Source organism: Trichomycterus rosablanca, chromosome 11 (assembly GCF_030014385.1).
Source record: "Trichomycterus rosablanca isolate fTriRos1 chromosome 11, fTriRos1.hap1, whole genome shotgun sequence".
Lineage (NCBI taxonomy): Eukaryota > Metazoa > Chordata > Actinopteri > Siluriformes > Trichomycteridae > Trichomycterus > Trichomycterus rosablanca.
The window spans coordinates 3,676,996-3,697,180 of NC_085998.1; the positions used below are offsets into that span (position 1 = coordinate 3,676,996).

The following is a 20,185-nucleotide window of genomic DNA, read 5'->3' on the forward strand; positions in this document are numbered from 1 at the left end:
TAAAATACAAAATAAAAAAGATTATTAAAATAATAAATAAAAAAGATTAATAAAATAATAAATAAAAAAGATAAATGACATAATAAATAAAAAATAACTAAATAACGTAGTCACAGTTCTGGGTAAGGAATGAAGGTCTGCAGCAGTAGAGAATAAATAGATATGACTAAATTGGAGGGGAAATATTTTACAGTAGAACTCGTTTAAGATAAAAGGAACCGCTTTAGTTATTTTAGTCTGTCAGACAGGACGTTAAATAGAAAGATTAAGAAATATAAAGATGTTTAGTGAGAGCTTCTCCAGGCTGAATGTCTGACAGTAGATGAGCGTCGCCGTCGATCCGTCACATTAATGATGATTTACAGCAGAAACGTTCCGTCAGAACGAGGAAACGCTCACACACTCGTATTCAACAGCAGTTTAGCTTCTTTATTATTTACTTTATTGCTCGAGCAGCTTTTAATAGGAATAACGTGACCCTGTGAGGAGGATTTAATCCTGATAAGTAAACAGCTCGTGTTTGTTCTGTGGGTGCTTTATATTCCGGAGGTACGGGCGGCGCTCTGTACCCGCGGGTTTGTGCCCCCTAATTTTTATTTGACTGCGGATCGCAAATATTTGGAATGAAATAACAGTTCAGAACAGAGAAAGCTTAATTTGGCGTGTGGTGAGAACTACACTGAACCCTCGTGAAGAAAGAAAAGTGTTGATATAACCTGCTGTATAACTTGCTGTATAACCTGCTGTAGCCTCCTGATCCTCTCGCTCTCTCTCTTTGTTTATTTATTTTATTTTACACAGATTTGAGGTGGTACAAGTGGACAGGTTTAAATACTCGGGGTCGAGTGCCGAAAAAAGGGGGCAGTGTTATTAAACGAATGTGTTTAAAGAGATAACAATAAGGATGATAATAAAAGTGACTTATTGTCATACTGAAAACAACAATTCTTCATTGGCCAAAACTGTCTAGCCAATAAGAGGTGTCAGTGCGCTCACAGTGCAGGTCCCAAGCAGGGATAGAAATAGGGATGTTACGTCAGGAAGGGCAACTGTTTCATGTCTTTTTTTTTCTCTCTCTCTCTTTTGATATGGTCAAGCCCAGATCTCTTAAAAATAAATAAATAAATAAATAAATAAATAAATAAATAAATAAATACAATGTTAAAAATACATAGATAATAAATAGAGAAATAAATACAATGTAAAAAAATACATAGATAATAAATAAATAGATAGATAAATAAATAAATACAATGTAATAAATACATAGATAATAAATAAATAGATAGATAAATAAATAAATACAATGTAATAAATACATAGATAATAAATAAATAAATAAATAAATAAATAGATAAATAAATAAATACAATGTAAAAAATACATAGATAATAAATAAGTAAATAGATAGATAAATAAATAAATACAATGTTAAAAATAAATAGATAATAAATAAATAAATACAATTAAAAATAATTAAATAACTAATTAAATACAATTAAATAAATAAATGAATAAATCTATAAATAAATAATTAAAGAACCATTTAAATAAATAAATACAATTAAATAATTAAATATATACAAATAAATAAAAAACTAACTACTGAATAATAAATGAAATTTAAAACTTAAATAAAAATAAAAGAATAAATATTTAAATTAAAAAAAAGTGTAAAGTAAAATAGTAAATAAATAAAAAATAGCTAAATAAATAAATAAATACAAATAAATAATAAAATAAAATAAATAATTAAATAACTTACTAAACAAATACATAAATAAAATGTAAAAAGTAAATCAATAAGAACTAAATACAGACACTTATGGGTTCCTCGTAAAGTAGTGCTTTTACCTCCAAATTCATCACTTGCTGTTTATGTATTAAATATTTAATCCTCTCTGTCCCGTCTCTGTGTTCCTCCTCTCAGGTGCGGTGGAGAAAAGCTCTAAACACGGTGCAGAAGATAAAACCCAGAACATCATCATGGCCATGAAGGAGAGGATGAAGATCCGCGAGAAGAACCGACCCGAGGTGTTCGAGCTTATCCAGGAGATGTTCCAGCTCTCTAAAGAAGACTTCACCTCTCACTTAAAGAGTGCCAAACAGGCCGTGCTGGAGGGCATGTCCAAGTGGTCAGCCAAGATCGCCATCATCGGTCAGTGCACACATTAGACTTTTACTCACATACATGCAGCTTTTATGATTTTAATGGTTTCTGTAGGAAAATAACCGGAACAAGAACTTCTTTATTTAAAATAGTCGAGTTCTTTTAGTTCTTTTAGTTCCTGAAAACATTTTGGGTCAAAAATATACATGGACAAAAGTAATATTTGAACGTGTTTCAGCCACAACAACTGCTAACAGGTGTTATTAATGTAATTTATTTATTTAGCCTTTTTATTTATTTAGAAAGAGCCTTCCATAAACTGTTGCTCCTTTATATAACTGATTATAGCAACAGTTTAGGGAAGACTTTTTCTAAATAAATAAATAAATAGATAGATAATAAATAAATGAATACAATTAAAAACAACTAAATAAATAAATACAATTTAAAGACAAATAAAAATGAATAATACTTAAATTAATAAATGAATAAAATGTATAATTAATTCAGTAAATAACTAAATAAATCAACAGATAAATAACATGTAAAAACTAAATAAATAAATATGATTTAAAAGCAAATAAAAATAAATAATAAACTAAATAAACTAAATAAATAAATAAAATGTGAAAAATAAATAAAGAACTAAATAAATAAAATGTAATGAATAAATAAACTATTAATAAATACAATAAAAAGTATTTAAAACAAATTAAAAATAAAATTAAAAAATAATTAAAATAAGTAAATAAGGAACTAGCTAAATAAATAAATACATTTAAGACAAATAGAAATGAATAATAATAAATGTATACCTAAATAAATGAACAAATAAATAAAATGTAAAATAAATAAATAAACAAATAAATAAAATGTACAAAATAAATAAATAAAATGAATGAATATGATTTAAAATCAAATACAAATCAAAAATAAATATATAAAGTAAATAAATAAATAAATAAATAAAATGTAAAAACCAAAAAAGAACTAACTAAATTAAATGTAATAAATAAATATACTATATAAATAAATACAATAAAAATATTTAAAACAAATTAAAAATGAAATTAAAAAATAATAAAAAGAAATAAATAAGGAACTAGCTAAATAAATAAATATATAACTAAATAAAAAAAAAAAAATTAAGTAAATAAATAGGCGAAATAAAAAAACATAATAAAGTATTTAAAACAAATTTAAAAAAAAAAAATAAGGAACTTAGGGAATAAATAACTAAAAAACAAAACAAAAATTTTATAAAAACACATGAATCCCAAAATTTAAATGTTTAAATGTTAATAAAAGTGCCAGCACTGTTTAGCTGGTTTTCTTTTTTCCTGTATATTTGTAGCTAATACAGTGAGTTAGCATTTGTTAGCTTTATTTGCGCTTTACGTATCTAGACTGGTCCTAATGTTATGATTTTGGTCAGTGAATTAAAAAAAAAATAGATAAGTCTGAGCTTCTTCAAACAATAAAACAACAAATGCCACAGACTGACATGTGCCCTTCAGACTTGTGAACCGCTTCTTTTCCCCTACCAGAGACTCAAAGAGTCTCACAGAGAGCGGTATCATGTACGGACGAGCCACACACTCCTCACTATTTACAAAATTTTCCATCTTGCGTGCAGTCAGCCGACAACAGACTGTGTCCATGTAGGTGCCTGGCTGGGCGATAGCACAGCTGAGATTCAAACCCGGACTCCAGCAGTGGTGATGTAGCGCATTTAGATTTAATGTATGTCCAAGCGGTCGATATATTGATTATTTCTATTTTGTACACGTGCTTTGTCCACTAATCTTCAAACCACTTTAGTGCTAGTACACACACACACACACACACACACACACCACTCAGAATCCATTAAGGATACAGACAGCACTCACCACAAGCCTTTGAGATCCCTGAGTGCAGCGGGTGCTTGTTTATATAAACACAATTTATACCAAATTCATTCATTTATTCACTGTCAGTTTTACCACCCGCTTTATCCTGGTCAGGGTCACAGTGGGTCTGATTCATTGAGCAATGAATCAATGAATCCCCCCCCCACACCCACACACACACACTTGTGCAAGTTTTAGTATCTCCACTTAACCTGACTGCATGTTTTTGTACTGTGGGAGGAAACCGGAGCTCCCAGAGGAAACCCACACGGACACAGGGAGAACATGCAAACTCCACACAGAAAGGACTCGGACCTGCAGTCCTCAAGAGTCTCCGCCAGTATAGTATTATATTATATATCATAGGCCAGGGCAGTGGTAGCTCAGCGGTTAAGTTCCTGGACTAGCAATCAGAAGGTTGCCATTTCAAGTTCCACTTTAGATAGACAGACAGACAGACAGACAGATTGATAGATTATAGATAGACAGATAGATTATAGATAGACAGACAAACAGACAGACAGACAGACAGATTGATAGATTATAGATAGACAGATAGATTATAGATAGACAGACAGACAGACATGCAGACAGGCAGGCAGACAGATAGAAAAATAGATAGACAGATACATACATAGATAGAGACAGAGAGACAGACAGATAGATAGATAGACAGACAGATAGAGACAGGCAGACAGATAGACAGACATAGATAGATAGACAGATAGAGACAGGCAGACAGATAGACAGACAGATAAATAGACAGACAGACAGACAGATAGATAGATAGACAGACAGACAGACAGGCAAACCAACAGACAGATAGACAGACAGACAGACAGACAGACAGACAGACAGATAAGAAGAAAGACACATCCAGGATTTTGAGAACAACATCAGAAAACTGCTGGAGGATGAAGATGATCACCACTGAGCGAGTGGACGAGACGACCAGAACAGAACACGAGCTGCTGAACCACATAAAGTCCTACAAGTTACGTTTCTCTAGGTGTGATGAGGAGCTACATGAGGAAGAACTCTGAGATTGTCTGGCATTAAAGCACAAACCCTAATAACAGCATTTTTTGGAATCTTTACCTCGCGTCTCCTGTAAGATCGTGGATCAGTGTGCCAGGATGGTGGGGGTAGATAGATGGGTGGGGGTAGATAGATGGGTGGGGGTAGATAGATGGGTGGGGGTAGATAGATAAGTGGGGGTAGATAGATGGGTGGGGGGGTGGGGGTGAATATTCTCCTGCTTTAATTTAGCGCTCCTGTTCGACCCTCCTGCTTTATTTAGGCTTCGCTCATGAACTCATTGACTTATTTATTAATAAACGCCGGGATGGCACATCGATCCAGCCTCGGTACGGACAGCCCGGCCCACACCTCCTGCGGGGTTCGATATTTTTATGGTATAGAGGTTTAACTGGAGGGGAGGTTCGGCTCCATGGGGGGGGCGGTCTGACGGCTCCGAAATTTATTCTCAGATCCTGAGAGGAATGAGGTTCATCCAAACACTCGCATCAGCAAATCCTCGCCAAATACACTCGCACGCTGGATGCTGGATGCCGGCCACCAATATGAGCCTAGTAAATAAAAGGACGGGGGGTTCAATTTCACTGTTGGGCCCTTGAGAGGCCCCTGATGTCTGGGAGTCTCAAGGGTTTGGAATTTAGTTACTTGGAAGCTTCACTGGAAATGATGTGTCTTCATTCATTCATTCATTCATTCATTGTATGTTTTGTCATCGCTTTATCCTGGTCAGGGTCGCTGTGGGTCTGATTCACTGGCCAAAAAAGCAAGAAACACCCCGGACAGGTCACCAGTCCATCACACACACACACACACACACACACACACACACGTAGACACTGTGGAGGATGAACAGACTGAATAATTCATCCTCTCACTCATTCATATTAAATGAGCGAGCACTCGGCGTCCCTGTACGGTGGCGAGTGAAAAACGATGGCGGCAGCACGGGATGTTCAAGGAACTCTAATTAATTTCTGGGGATTTTATCTACACGGACACGCTGGTGGACAGCCTCGCAGCTTCAGGTTCGAACCGTTGCTCTGATCTGATTACAGAAATGCATTTGATGGGACGTGTAGTATTAAACAATTATATATATATGTATATATATATATGCTTTATCCTGATCAGTGTAATGCATGTTTTTGTACTGTGGGAGGAAACCGGAGCACCCAGAGGAAACCCACACAAACACGGGGAGAACATGCAAACTCCACACAAAAAGGATGAAGAAGAAGAAATAGAAAGAAGATAAAGAAGAAAAAAAGAAAAAAAGGTGAAGAATAAGAAGAAAGACCGCTTCACCTGTTGCCTCCTTGCTGTGAGGCAAAAGTGCTACCCACCGAGGAAGAAGAAAGAAGAAAAAGAAGAAGAAGAAGAAGAAAATCTAAAATTAGAAAAATAAGAACTAGTAGTAGAAGAGGAATATGATGAAGAGGAAGAAAATGAAAGAACAAAAATAAGTAGAAAAATAAGAAGAAAAAAGAAGGGAAAAGAAGAAAAAAGAAAAAGAAAAAAAAGAAAGAACAAAAAAGAACAAAAAGAAAGAAATAAGGAGAAGACGAAGAAAAAAGAAACAGAAGACAAAGAAGAATAAGAAGACTGCTTCACTTGCTGAAAGGCGACCATGCTACCCACCGAGCCACTGAGGAGAAAAAAAGAAGAGAAAGAAGAAGTAGAAGAAAGAACAAAAAGAAGAAGAGAAATAAAAATCTGAAAAATAAGAATTAGTAGTAGAAGGGGAAAATGATGAAGAAGATGGAAGAAAGAACAAAAAAAAAGTAGAAGAATAAGAGGAGGTAGAGGAGGAAAGATGAAAAGAAAAAAGAAGATAGAAGATAAAAGAAGAAGAACGAAAGAAAAAGAAAGAAGAAAAAGAAGAAGAAAAAGAAGAAAGAATAAAGACCACTTCACCTGGGAATCGAACCCAGGACCTTCTTGCTGTGAAGCGACAGTGCTACCCACCGAGCCACCGAGAAAGAAGAAAGTACAAGAAAGAACAAAAAGAAGAAGTAGAAAATTAAGAAGTAGAAGAAAATGAAGATGATGAAGATGAAGAAGAAGAAATAAAGAAGATGAGAGAGAAAGAAGAAAGTAGAAAAAGAAGAAAAAGAAAGAAGAAAAGGAATTAGAAACAGAAGAAAAAGAAGAAACATCAAACATTAGAAAAATAAGTAGTAGAAGAAGAGGAAGAAGATAAAGATGAGTAAGCAGGAAAAAGAAGAAAAAAGAAAAAGAAGAAAAAAGAAGAAGAAAAAGAAGACACAAGAAGAAAAAAGAAAATAAATAAAAGAAGAAGAACGAAAGAAGAAGAAAGAAAAAGAAAGAAGAAGAAAAATAAAGACTGCTTCACCTGGGAATCGAACCCAGGACCTTCTTTATTGTGAGGTGACAGTGCTACCCACCAAGCCACCAAGGAAGAAGAAGAAAAAGAAGAAAGAACAAAAAAGACGCAGAAGAAAGAACAAAAAGAAGAAGTAGAAGAAGAAAAAGAAGAAAAGGGAAGAGAGAAGAAAATTAAGATGGAGAAGAAGAAAGACTGGGACTGGGAATTGAACCCACAACCTTCTTGCTGTGAGATGAGCCACCGTGCCGCTCTGTGCAGAAACTCCTGTGCCCTTTAACCTCACTGAACGTTTTTAGGATGAATTGGAACTTTGGCTGCCAGCCAGAGCTGTTTATCCAGTATCAGTGCACGACCTCACAAAGGCTCCTTTGCTTTTCTTTTGATCTCTGGTGGTTTTCCTTTTGAAGTTGACCCACCCTGGACGTTCGGTACCTCAGGTGTGGTCAGGACGACAGGTGCCACGCATTTCCGTCTCGGGTGCAGGTCACGTCCGGTGTCGGAGGTGTCGTCTGACTTTTCTCTTTGAAGTCGCCGCCGGTTTTATCGACTTCATTTCCTTTGTTCTTTCTCAGCTGGGATTGGCACAGGTTGGCGCTGGTGCCACTTCAGATCTCATCCTGTTTCTTTTATCCATCCTCTCCTTCTCCTGTGTGTGTGTGTGTGTGTGTGTGTGTGTGTGTGTGTGTGTGTGTGTGTGTGTGTGTGTGTGTGTGTGTGTGTGTGTGTGTGTGTGTGTGAGCACATGGTCACCTCACTTTGTTGAGAGCGTGTGGGGTGTGGTGCCCCCTGCTCAGACTAACACACTGATGGTTTTTGGTTCGTTTCCCTTGAGTGTTTTATTTTGGTTATATTTGTGACCACGGTGGGTTCAGTGTCCTGCAGCTGGGTTCATTCCTGTAAAATCTCAGGTGGCACAGACAGAAAAGTCTGATTAAAAACACATTTTAATATAAAAGCATTTTGTACGAGTGCTCTTAAACTTTTGACTCGTATAACCGATCGTTAGATCTACTGTCTGTTTATTTATGACCCATCAAGTGTTAGAAATACAAGAATATTATAAATAAATCTAAATGTTAATAAATCTATTTATTCTTCATTTTTGTCTTATTCATCCTTGTCTAATTTTTTCTTCTTTTCCTTATTATTTGTTTCTTTTTATCTTTTGCTTCTTTTTCTTCTTCATCTTTTTTACTGTCATTTTTCTTTTTCAATATCCTTCTGTTCTTTCTTCTTTTTTTAATTTTCTCCTTTTTTCTTTGTATTTTTCTTCTTATTGTTTTTCTTTCTGTTCTTTTTGTTCTTTTTTCTTTTCTTCTTTCTGTTCTTTCTTATTTTTTTCTTTGTATTTTTCTTATTATTATTATTTTGCTTTCTGTTCTTTCTTCTTCTTTTCTACTTCTTTTTTCTTTCTGTTCTTTTTTCTTCTTTTTTTCTTTCCTTCTTTCTGTTCTTTCTTCTTTTTTTCTTTGTATTTTTCTTCTTATTATTATTTTTCTTTCTGTTCTTTCTTCTTTTCTACTTCTTTTTTCTTTCTGTTCTTTCTTCTTTTTTTCCTTTCTGTTTTTCTTTCTTCATTTTCTGTATGTTCTTTTTCTGTATGTTCTTTTTCTGTATGTTCTTTTTTTATCTTTCTGTTCTTTTTTCTTTTTCTTTTCTTATTATTTTTCATTTTATTTTTGTTCTTTCTGTTTCTTTCTGTTCTTTTTTGCTTTTTCTTTCTGTTCTTTGTTGTTCCTCTTTTATTCATCCTTTTTTTCTTCTTTTTTGTGTCCTTTCTTCGTCTTTCTTGTTTTTTATTCTTCTTCCTCTTTTATTCTTCTTTCCTCTCTGTAGTGCTGTGTGCTCAGGGTCTGCAGGCGAAGGATAAGACCGGTTCCAGTGACCCCTATGTGACTGTGCAGGTGGGAAAAACCAAACGAAGAACCAAAACCATTTTCGGGAACCTGAACCCGGTCTGGGACGAGAAGTTCTTATTGTAAGTGTTATTTTCTTTATATTAGCTAATTACAAACAAGGTGTACCTGTGACTTATCATTAAGGAGGTGTAGCCTGTGTACCTGTCAGTCACAGTAAAGGAGGCGTGGCCTGTGTACCTGTCAGTATTAAACAAGAGGTGTGGCCTGTGTACCTGTCAGTCACAGTAAAGAAGGCGTGGCCTGTCTTGCATGCAGGATGGAAGGTTGGACTGGGTTCCTCCTGTTTGTTGCTGCAACAGCAGCTCCTGCTGTTCGGTGGAGTCCAGGAATTATCCTGACTGTCGGAGGAAACCCACACAGACACAGGAACACAGGGAGAACATGCAAACTCCAGCCCATTCTTTCTGTAAAGTGGCAGCACCACCTACTGCGCCACCGTGCCGCCCAGGAATGAACCCGTTTGACTTAATGAAGTCATTATGTCGTCCCGGAACTCTTTACTTCAGGTTAACTGTTCCTATTTACTGGTACCGGTTTATTTATTTATTTAGACTAATGGACGTCATTTAGAGAAAAAGAAGCACTTAGTGACTTTTAGGTTTGTATAAACGTACTCGGAGTAAAGAAGGAACTGTGGTCACTGCTGCTCTGGGTTCTTCGTCCATTATTAACAGCACAAGTTCAGGTTCTGACCAGCTGGACAGTATACGGACAAAAGTATTGGGACGCCCCTTATAACTTTGCAGCAACAGTTTATTTTACTTTTTTTCTGTTTTATTTATTCATTCATTTTCTTTTTGCTGAATTTTTTTGAGGCCGATAGCAGAGCTGAGATTCGAACTCCAGAGCTCGAGATCTGCTTATGACTAGTTCACACTACACAGTTTTTTGCCCTGATTTTCACTTGCAGACTGGTCGGCGCTAGATGTGGCAGCTCGGGAGCAACTCAGGGATCGAAACTCAGCTCTCAATCTCTGTGTGAACCGCTCAACAACTCGATCCAAATATAAAATATCTAGCAGGCTAAATATCTTGATCAGTCGGCCGACTGGCAGCGAGTGCTATGTCGAACTACAGCCAATGAGAACGCAGGATACGGGGTTTGGAAAACCCGGGGGAGGAGTGTAAAAACGTGGGAAAAATATTTATTAACCTCCAACTCACTACAGAACAGAACAGAACAGACGCCCCCTGCTGGTCACGTAACCAAATTCACCCAGATTAATTTATTTTTCCTCTTTTCTTTTACGCTGCACATCAGCGCACAAACTTTGATCGCTCGCTTATTGTTGACGTGCATTTTTGGACGTGGTATCTCTAAACCCCTCGTCATTTCTCACGTGTGTTTTCGTGACAAAACTTAGTTTGGGAGACCAGACAAACTCATCCCGGTGATAGATGGTGTCGTGTGTGTGACCCCTTATCGCCGATCAGTCGTGTAGTGTGAAAACCACAATGACTTGAAAGACTCCCGATTACAAGAGATCCAATCGTGTAGTGCGAACTGTACAGCGACTCGGCAACTCCGTGTGAATTTGGCATTAGCGGTTAAGGGACTGGAGTAGTAATCAGAAGGTTGTTGGTTCAAGCCTTACTGCTGCCAAGCTGCCACTGTTGGACCTCTGAGCAAGACCCTTAACCCTCATTGCTCAAGCTGTTGTCTGCTAAACGCCGTCAATGTAAACGTAATGACGGTTGTTCTCTGAAAGCAGGGGTGTTAAACCACCGGTCAGCGTTAGGATGAAAGACCCGAGATGATCCAAGGATGATCTGATCCTGGACTTCTGGATCCTGGTTCTGATGCTCGTTTTCATCGCGTCAGACAATAAAAATGATCTATAGATAAAACGACTCCATGATTTTCAGTTTATGAAGTCGTTATTGGGTTCTAAAACATTTTGAGTTATTATCTCGGCGCTCGGCAGAACATTTCAAACAACCAGCAAAGAGAAAGTGGAAATAAAACCCTGTAAGATTCAGCAGGTGTTAAACAGCCATCGCTAATCTGGGCTGTTTTTTTTTCCCAAACTTAGTCGTATCCAATTCCCTCTCTACTGCTGTGGACCTCCGTTCCTGACCCAGGAGAGTCGTGACTAACACACACCCCTCCGACACGTGTGCAGTGGCCAAGCGCTTCGTTTCACCTGCATGAAGTGGGTTCATATGGAGATCCGTATCACGCACAGAGAGTCAAGCATCAATCTCCGTTATCCCCCGTCTCTGTGCAGTGCCATCGATCGGCCAGCAGAGGTCGTAACTGCGGCAGTCATAAAGAATCCTCTCCGTCAATCCCTCAGATGAGCCAATCATTGTTCGTATAGGCGCTCGGCCGATCAGTAGCAGGGCTGAGACTCGAACCTGTGAGTTTGAGATGTCAGTTCTGGTGTGCTAGCGCATTTTTACCGCTTTACACTTACTATGCTGTGCAGTTTCAATTTCAGGCGGCACATCATGACTGAACATTAGCCTGTAATGTTATTGCCCAACCGGCTGATAGCACCGCTGAGATTTGAACCTCAGATCTCAGCAGTTGTGGGCTAGCTCTCATGCTGCTCTCCAATGCACATCTGGGGAATTATTATTATTATTATTTTTATTATTTCGACTGCACCCATTGGGCGTCACCACAGCGGATCACGGATATTTGATTTCATACTCGATTTGGCAGATATTGGCACATCGCTGCTGTGTGTCCGGGCCTGGGACTGGCACTAAGGGTGCACCGATGTGTCCCACCATCGTTAGGTCTGTATCTGTGAGCCCAGCCAGGATTCGAACCCCTGGAACCATTATGCCACACCAGCACATTATTTCTGAGGAAGCATGTATCAGCCTTAATAGCGCCATTATAGAGCAGCGGTACGTTTCCATGTTTAACGTAATTACTGCGACGCTAATGTGATTATTCTGTCTGAAACACACTGAGTCAGGACGTTAGTGCTCGGCACAGCATTCGGAACAATGGATGAGAATCAGACCCATTAGGCCTTAGCATTTATAATAAATTTAATGATGCTGTTTATGTTACTCTATATGGCCAAAAGTATCTGCACCCCTGTGCACCAAGCGAGGACCATAAAGCCAGGGTTTGATCAGTTTGGCTTACAGGACCTCCACTGAACTTCTTTGGGATGAATTGAAACATTGATTGCCAGCTAGATCTTAAATCTATTAATTCAACCAGCCATTCATCCATCCATCCATTCATCCGTCCATCCAACATTCATCCAACCATCCATCCATCCATAAATGTATCTATCCATCCATGCATCTAACTAACCAACTAAACAACCAACAACCCATATATCCATCCATCCATCTATCCATCTAACCATTTAACCAACCATCCATCCATCCAACTAACCAATTAAACAACCAACAACCCATATATCCATCCATCCATCCATCCAACCATCCATCCATCCATCCATCCATCTATCTAACCTACTAACCAACTAACTGCCCGTCCGTCTGTCCGTCCATCCAACCATCCATCCATAAATGTATCTATTCATCCATGCATCTAACTAACCAACTAAACAACCCATATATCCATACATCCATCTTTCCATCTAACCAACTAACCAACCAACCAACCATCCATCCATCCATCTAACTAACCAACTAAACAACCAACAACCCATATATCCGTCCATCTATCCATCTAATCAACTAACCAACCATCCATCCATCCATCTAACTAACCAACTAAACAACCAACAACCCATATATCCATCCATTCATCTAACCAACTAACCAACCATCCATCCATCTAACTAAACAACCAACAACCCATATATCCATCCATCCATCTAACCAACTAACCAACCATCCATCCATCCATCTAACTAACCAACTAAACAACCAACAACCCATATATCCATTCATCCATCCATCCAACCATCCATCCATCCATCCATCCATCCATCTAACCTACTAACCAACCAACTGTCCCTCCGTCCAGCCAACATCCATCCATCCATCCATCCATAAATGTATCTATTCATCCATGCATCCAACTAACCAACCAATAACCCATATATCCATCCATCTATCCATCTAACCAACTAACCAACCAACCATCCATCCACCCGTCCATTCGTCCATCATCCATCTATCCATCCATTTAACCAACCAACAAACCAACCACCCATTCATTCTGACATCCATCCAACCATCCATCCATCCATCTAACCTACTAACCAACCAACTGCCCATCCACTTATCCATCCAACATCCATCCATTCAACATCCATCCACCCATCAACACACGTAAAACCATTTCTATTAGCTCCTATTAACCTGACAGAGGGAGAACATGCAAACTCCACACAGAAAGGACTCTGGCCATCCTGCTGGGGAATCAAACCCAGGCCCTTCCAGGCACGACCCACTGCGCCACCATATCAAAAAGAACTGACCACGTTTCACACCCTGTCCCAACTGTTCTGAAGCTGGGGTTTGTATTCCGAGTAAAACTCTGCACCTGAACCTGAAGGCTGGAGTTAGAACCTTCACCGCACTGATGATATCGAAGGTGACGGGTGAGAATCTGAGGAGGAAATGACTGTCATTTACAGGAGTGTAATCGGTCCCTGAGCGGGTGCAGCGCAGGGGGAGGGGGGTTGAATTGGGACAGACTTGTTCAGCGTGATGAGAGCAGAAGGTCTTCAGTACTGACCGATGTGCTGGACTTCTGTGAGGTAAAGAGGAACCCGGTATTTATGGTGACTTATTGTTCCTTCAGCGTTTTAGAAGCGATTGTGAGGGTGTTCCGTCCCTCACTGAGCCTCTCAAGACCAGATCATTTCATTTTTATGCTGGAAATATACACTATAGGGACAAAAGTATTGGGACACCCCTTCTAATTTTACATTCATGCGTTTCAGCCACAGGAGTCTAAATACTTATATTATTTATTACGTTCACTATACCAGTTAAAAGCGCTACTCACTGCGCCACCATGTCAAAAAGAATGAATCATGTATTACACCCTGTCCCAACTTTTCTGAACCTGACACCTGACCGTGAGCTGAGTGACGGCTTGTAAGACGGCTTCAGACTTTGAAATATGTCTGTGTGGGAATTTGTGCCCGTTCAGTCAAAAGAACATTTAAATGGCTGGGCACTGATGTTGGTCAAGAAAGTCTGTTGGGGCTGAGGTCAGGACTCTGTGCAGGACACTGGAGTTTCTAAATCTAGATAAACTCGTCCAGTCAAAAGAGCTGGGCACAAGATGTTCTGGTTCATTCCAGAATTATTTATTATTATTATTATTATTATTATTATTATTATTATTGTTGTTGTTGTTGTTGTTGTTGTTGTTGTTGTTATTAATTATTATTATTATCTTTCTTTCTATCTTTCTTTCTATTATTAATATTATTAATTATTAATATTATTATTATTATTATTATTTATTGTTTATTTATTTATTATTATAATTTTTTTGATTATTTAACTATTTATTTTTTATTTATTATTATTATTTTTTTTTTTTTAATGGTAATTAGATCTAAATTGTGCGACTGACTGAAGCTTTTCCTCCGTCTGTGAGATGGTAGATGAGACCATCGCTCTTTCTGTTCTGGACTGGAGGGGAAACCTCTCGTCATTTATCACCCAGGCTTTCGTCCGTTCCTGCTTCCGTCTCTCTCGCTTTTCTTCTTCCACATTTGTTTTCCTCTCCATCACTCGGCCTCTCTCTCCTCTCTCTCTTCTCTCTGTTTCCTCTCTCATCTCTCTTCTCTCTGTTTCCTCTGCACTCAGACTCATTCATTTTTCTTCGTTTGCGTTTCGTTATTATTCTTCTCTCTTCTCTCGGTCGTAAACAGTCGTTCTCATTATAATAACCTCATAAAAACCAGCTTTAAATCTCACTGTCCTCCCTCAGAGCCGAAAGGTTCCTTCAGAACGTTACCGAAATATTCTGGACTCCACTGAAATATAACACAGATGAAATATGGTTTTTGTTTTCTGAGAGTGGCACAGTGACTTAGCTGGTGGAATCTGTGCTGCTTAGTCACATGGGGTCTCTCATCTTCTAAATACATGCAGAAGGTGGATTTGCTACTCTAATTTGCAGCTAGATGTGAGTGACTGACTGTGTCCTGTAGTGATGTGCTCTATAGTGCTGTGTTCTGTAGTGAAGCTAGTGTACAGAACACAGCACTATAGAACACAGCACTATAGAGCACAGCACTACAGAACAGAGCACTATAGAACACAGCACTATAGAGCACAGCACTACAGAACAGAACACAGCACTATAGTGTTCTATAGTGCTGTGTTCTGTAGTGCTGTGTTCTGTAGTGCTGTGTTCTATAGTGCTGTGCTCTATAGTGCTGTGTTCTGTTCTTTACTGCTGTGCTCTATAGTGCTGTGTTCTATAGTGCTGTGTTCTTTACTGCTGTGCTCTATAGTGCTGTGTTCTGTACTGTTGAGCTCTATAGTGCTGTGTTCTGCAACCCTGTGTTCTTTTGTGCTGTGTTCTGTAGTGCTATGTTCTGTACTGTTGAGCTCTATAGTGCTGTGTTCTGCAACCATGTGTGCTGTACTGTTGAGCTCTACAGTGCTGTGTTCTGCAACCCTGTGTTCTTTTGTGCTGTGTTCTGTAGTGCTATGTTCTGTACTGTTGAGCTCTATAGTGCTGTGTTCTGCAACCATGTGTGCTGTACTGTTGAGCTTTACAGTGCTGTGTTCTGCAACCCTGTGTTCTGTACTGTTGAGCTCTATAGTGCTGTGTTCTGCAACCTTGTGTTCTGTTGTGCTGTGCTCTATAGTGCTGTGTGCTTTACTGCTGTGTTCTGTAACCCTGTGCTCTGTTCTGCTGTGTTATGTATCTGTAGCACAGTGTTCTGCAGCTCGGTGTTCTGTAGCTATATATTTATTTATGTTGTGATATAGGGTTTCTGCTTTAATGGCAGAGGATGTGTGTGTGTGTGTGTGTGTGTTGGGCCCCAAGTGTCTCCGGTTTCCTGTTTTAAGATGCACTGAAGCGTTTGACCTTTAAAGGCACTTGGTGAAGCGAGTGTTTACAGCGAGTGTGTCAGAACACAGTTGAGGTCGAACACATTACTACAGTAAACGTTTGACCTTGACTGATTTCTGCAGGGCTTCTTTTTCTCTGACTGAATGATTTAAACGTCTAATAATAATCTGCTGGGTCTAACGTTTACATACAGCTACTGTAAATCTGGTGATGTGAGGGGTGTGATTTAGGTAAAGTCTGTAACGAGGGGTAAATTAGGGACAGAAATGTGAGTGTAATTAGCGAGTGGGTTCACCTGGTGCTATTGTAACTCTCTCTTTTATATATTCCAGCGAGTGCCACAACGCTACAGACCGCATCAAAGTGAGAGTGTGGGACGAGGACGACGACATCAAGTCTCGCGTCAAACAGCATTTCAAAAAGGAGTCTGACGACTTCCTGGGTCAAACCATCATCGAAGTTCGCATGCTGAGTGGAGAGATGGACGTGTGGTACAACCTCGGTACAAATCTCACTCACAGTTATTAAAAAAAACGACTTTTATGTAAGGGAGTTTGTACATAAAGACAGCAATATATAAAAGTCCATTACAAATTACATAAAGTCCAATATTAAGAGTAAAATGCCACGATTTCCGTGGTTCTTCTGCTAAAGTGGAGACAGTCGGGGACAAGAAGTCTTTTTTCTTTCTTTTTTTCTTTTTTTTCTTTTTTCTTTCTTTCATTTTTTTCTTTTCTTTTTTTCTTTTGTTTTTCTTTCTTTTTAGTTTTTTATTCTTTTGTGGTTTTTTTCTTTTTTTCTTTCTTTCATTTCTTTCTTTTGTTTTTTATTTTATTTCATTACTTTCTTTCTTTCTTTCTTATCTTTTTCTTAAATTTTTTCTTTCTTTCACTTCTTTCATTTCTTTCTTTCTTTCTTATTAGTTTTTTATTCTTTTGTTTTTTCCTTCTTTGTTTTCTTTCTTTTCATTTTGTTCTTTTGTTTTTTATTTCTTTCTTGTTTTTTATTGTTTTGTTGTTTATTTTTTTCTTTTTCTTTTTTTTATTTTTTCTTTCTTTCTTTACTTTTTCTTTTCTTTTCTTTTTTATTTATTTCTTTCTTTTGTTTTTTATTTTTTGTTTTTATTTCTTTATTTTTCTTTCTTTATTTTTTTTACTTTCTTGCTCTCTTTTTTCTTTGTTCTCACTCTTCTTTTTTTGTTTCTTTTCTACAGAGAAAAGAACTGATAAGTCGATGGTGTCTGGAGCTATCAGGCTGAAGATCAGTGTGGAGATGAAGGGCGAGGAGAAAGTGGCTCCACCACATGGACAGTACACGTGTTTACATGAGGTGGGTCAGATTTTCTGGATCCTGTAACGTCGTGACTGCAGGAATTTATTTTCAATTAGCCAGATGAAAATGTATAAGATGTTGGAAGATACAGTATGTCCTGGCTCACAGTCAGTGTTCTAATACGTTTAAAACATTCCCCAAACAATTGCTTCGTCACTGAAACATCCAGAACTCCCCAAAAGGGCCCCACAATATTTTAAAGCCCAAAATCCTCCCAAGCCCAAGATCTTTCCAAACTAAGATCTTCCCAAGCCCAAGATCTGCCCAAGCCCAAGATCTTCCCAAGTCCAAGATCTTTCCAAGCCCAAGATCCTCCCAAGCCCAAGATCTTTCCAAATCAAGATCTTCCCAAGCCCAAGATCTTCCCAAGCCCAAGATCTTCCCAAGCCCAAGATCTTCCCATGTCCAAGATCTTTCCAAGCCCAAGATTTTTTTTTCAAACCAAGATCTTCCCAAGCCCAAGATCTTCCCAAGCCCAAGATCTTCCCAAGCCCAAGATCCTCCCAAGCCCAAGATCTTTCCAAACCAAGATCTTCCCAAGCCCAAGATCCTCCCAAGCCCAAGATCTTTCCAAGCCCAAGATCCTCCCAAGCCCAAGATCCTCCCAAGCCCAAGATCTTTCCAAACCAAGATCTTTCCAAACCAAGATCTTCCCAAGTCCAAGATCCTCCCAAGCCCAAGATCTTCCCAAGCCCAAGATCCTCCCAAGCCCAAGATCTTCCCAAGCCCAAGATCCTCCCAAGTTCAAGATCTTTCCAAACCCAAGATCTTCCAAATATTTTTCCAAGATCTTTTAAGCCCAATACACTTCCAAGGTGAAAAGTCTAATCGTTTCACTATGACCATTTGTTTTATCTATGAAGTTTGCATGGCTTTGTGGTTTGCGTCAACTGTTAGCAACAGGCATCCAAAACCACAGTTTCAAAAGAATGTCCATATACTTTTAGTCATGGTGGTGACCTCACATGTGTGTCTATTACCTGACCTGTGCAGAACCTGTTCCACTACCTCACCGAGGTGAAGAATAGCGGCGCAGTGAAGATTCCCGCGGTGAAAGGTGACGAGGCCTGGAAGGTCTACTTTGATGACGTCTCTCAGGAGATCGTGGACGAGTTCGCCCTGCGTTTCGGAGTGGAGTCCATCTACCAGGCCATGACGTAAGTGTGTGTTCAACCGTACAGAAACTGGCAGCGTGGTGGCGTTTGTGTGATGCAGCTGTTGGGTTCCGGTTTGATTTCGAGCTTCTCTCGTCTCTGGCTTCCCCAGAGCTTCCAAGAACGTGACAGCAGGTAGATTGGCTACTTTAAATTGCTCACAGAATATAGATGAGTGTCTGCATGGATCGCCCCCCTACAGGGTGCATGTAACAGATCAATTGTACCAGCTGTCCTGCTGTTTTTATATCTGCTCACGGTTCGAGTTCCCTCTGTTTGATCTTTCTAAAAGTTTGGTTGCCACCTGCTGGTGTATTGAGTAGCTGGCCCTACAGTGTGTTTAATCCTGCAGATATGTGTCTTCACCTGCCATGCCCGTTACAATAATCAAGAGTATTAAATGTAGTAAAGAACACGCTAATATTAGCATTTTCAGGCTTGGAGATTCACTATGTGGTCAAAAGTATGTGGACACCCGACCATGAGCTTTTTTGACATTCTAAAATCATGAGCATTGATATGAAGTCGTTTTGCCGCAGCTTAACCCCCCTATCACCTTCTTGTATCTATCAGTGGTCATTTGTGCCCATTAATTTATGCTAAAAGACTGCTTGGCTCACAGGCAGTATTCTAATTTATCCCAAAAGTGTTCAGTGAGGTCGAGCTGTGTGTGTTTGATCCATGTCTTTATAAAAAGGTCCTTCCCTAAACCGTATCCACAAAGCTGAACGCATGTAATTGTGTACATTAATACATGTTAGCAACTGTCGCTGCTAAAGCACTTGAGCTTAATAATTGTAAGCGGTGTCTACATACTTTTGACCATGTATTGACCATGTAAAAATCAAGTCTGTTCTTATAGAGAACAAATAATATTTGATCCACGACCTTTTAAAAAACGTTTTGTTTTATTTCTTTAAAAGTCTAATCCATTTTGAAGCTTCGGATTTGACTTATGTGTCATTTTGAGGAATCAAGGAATCGACTCCCAGTCTTGGTTTTTCTTCATAGGAACTAAACTGAGGGTGTAAATCAGAATTTAATGTTTGCTAATACCCTTCTGATAATAATAATAAAATAATAATAATAATAATAATAATATAAAAAAATAAGATTTACTTTGTTTGAACTAAATTTTGGGTGTTAATCAGAATTTTATGTTTGCTAACACACTTCTAATAATAATAAAATAATAATAATAATAATAATAATAATAATAATTAATAATAATAATAACAATAACAATAACAATAACAATAATAATAAAACAATAATAATAATAATAATAATAATAATAAAACAATATTAATAATAATAATAATAATAAAATAATAATAATAATAATAATAATAATAATAATAAAATTAAAAACACAAATTATATTTTTTTTATATTGACTAAA

At 38.0% G+C, this 20,185-nt stretch overlaps 1 protein-coding gene across 1 annotated transcript in view; it reads left to right on the forward strand.

Annotated features, from left to right (window-relative positions):
• Window positions 1-20,185, forward strand: part of LOC134323347 (protein unc-13 homolog C-like) — a 211,599-nt gene that overhangs the window by 53,865 nt on the left and 137,549 nt on the right. Inside the window, exons 9-13 of the mRNA XM_063004851.1 lie at window positions 1,931-2,158; window positions 9,224-9,365; window positions 16,630-16,799; window positions 17,511-17,626; window positions 18,623-18,786. Coding sequence (XP_062860921.1) covers window positions 1,931-2,158; window positions 9,224-9,365; window positions 16,630-16,799; window positions 17,511-17,626; window positions 18,623-18,786 — 820 coding nt within the window. The remainder of the gene's footprint in view (window positions 1-1,930; window positions 2,159-9,223; window positions 9,366-16,629; window positions 16,800-17,510; window positions 17,627-18,622; window positions 18,787-20,185) is intronic.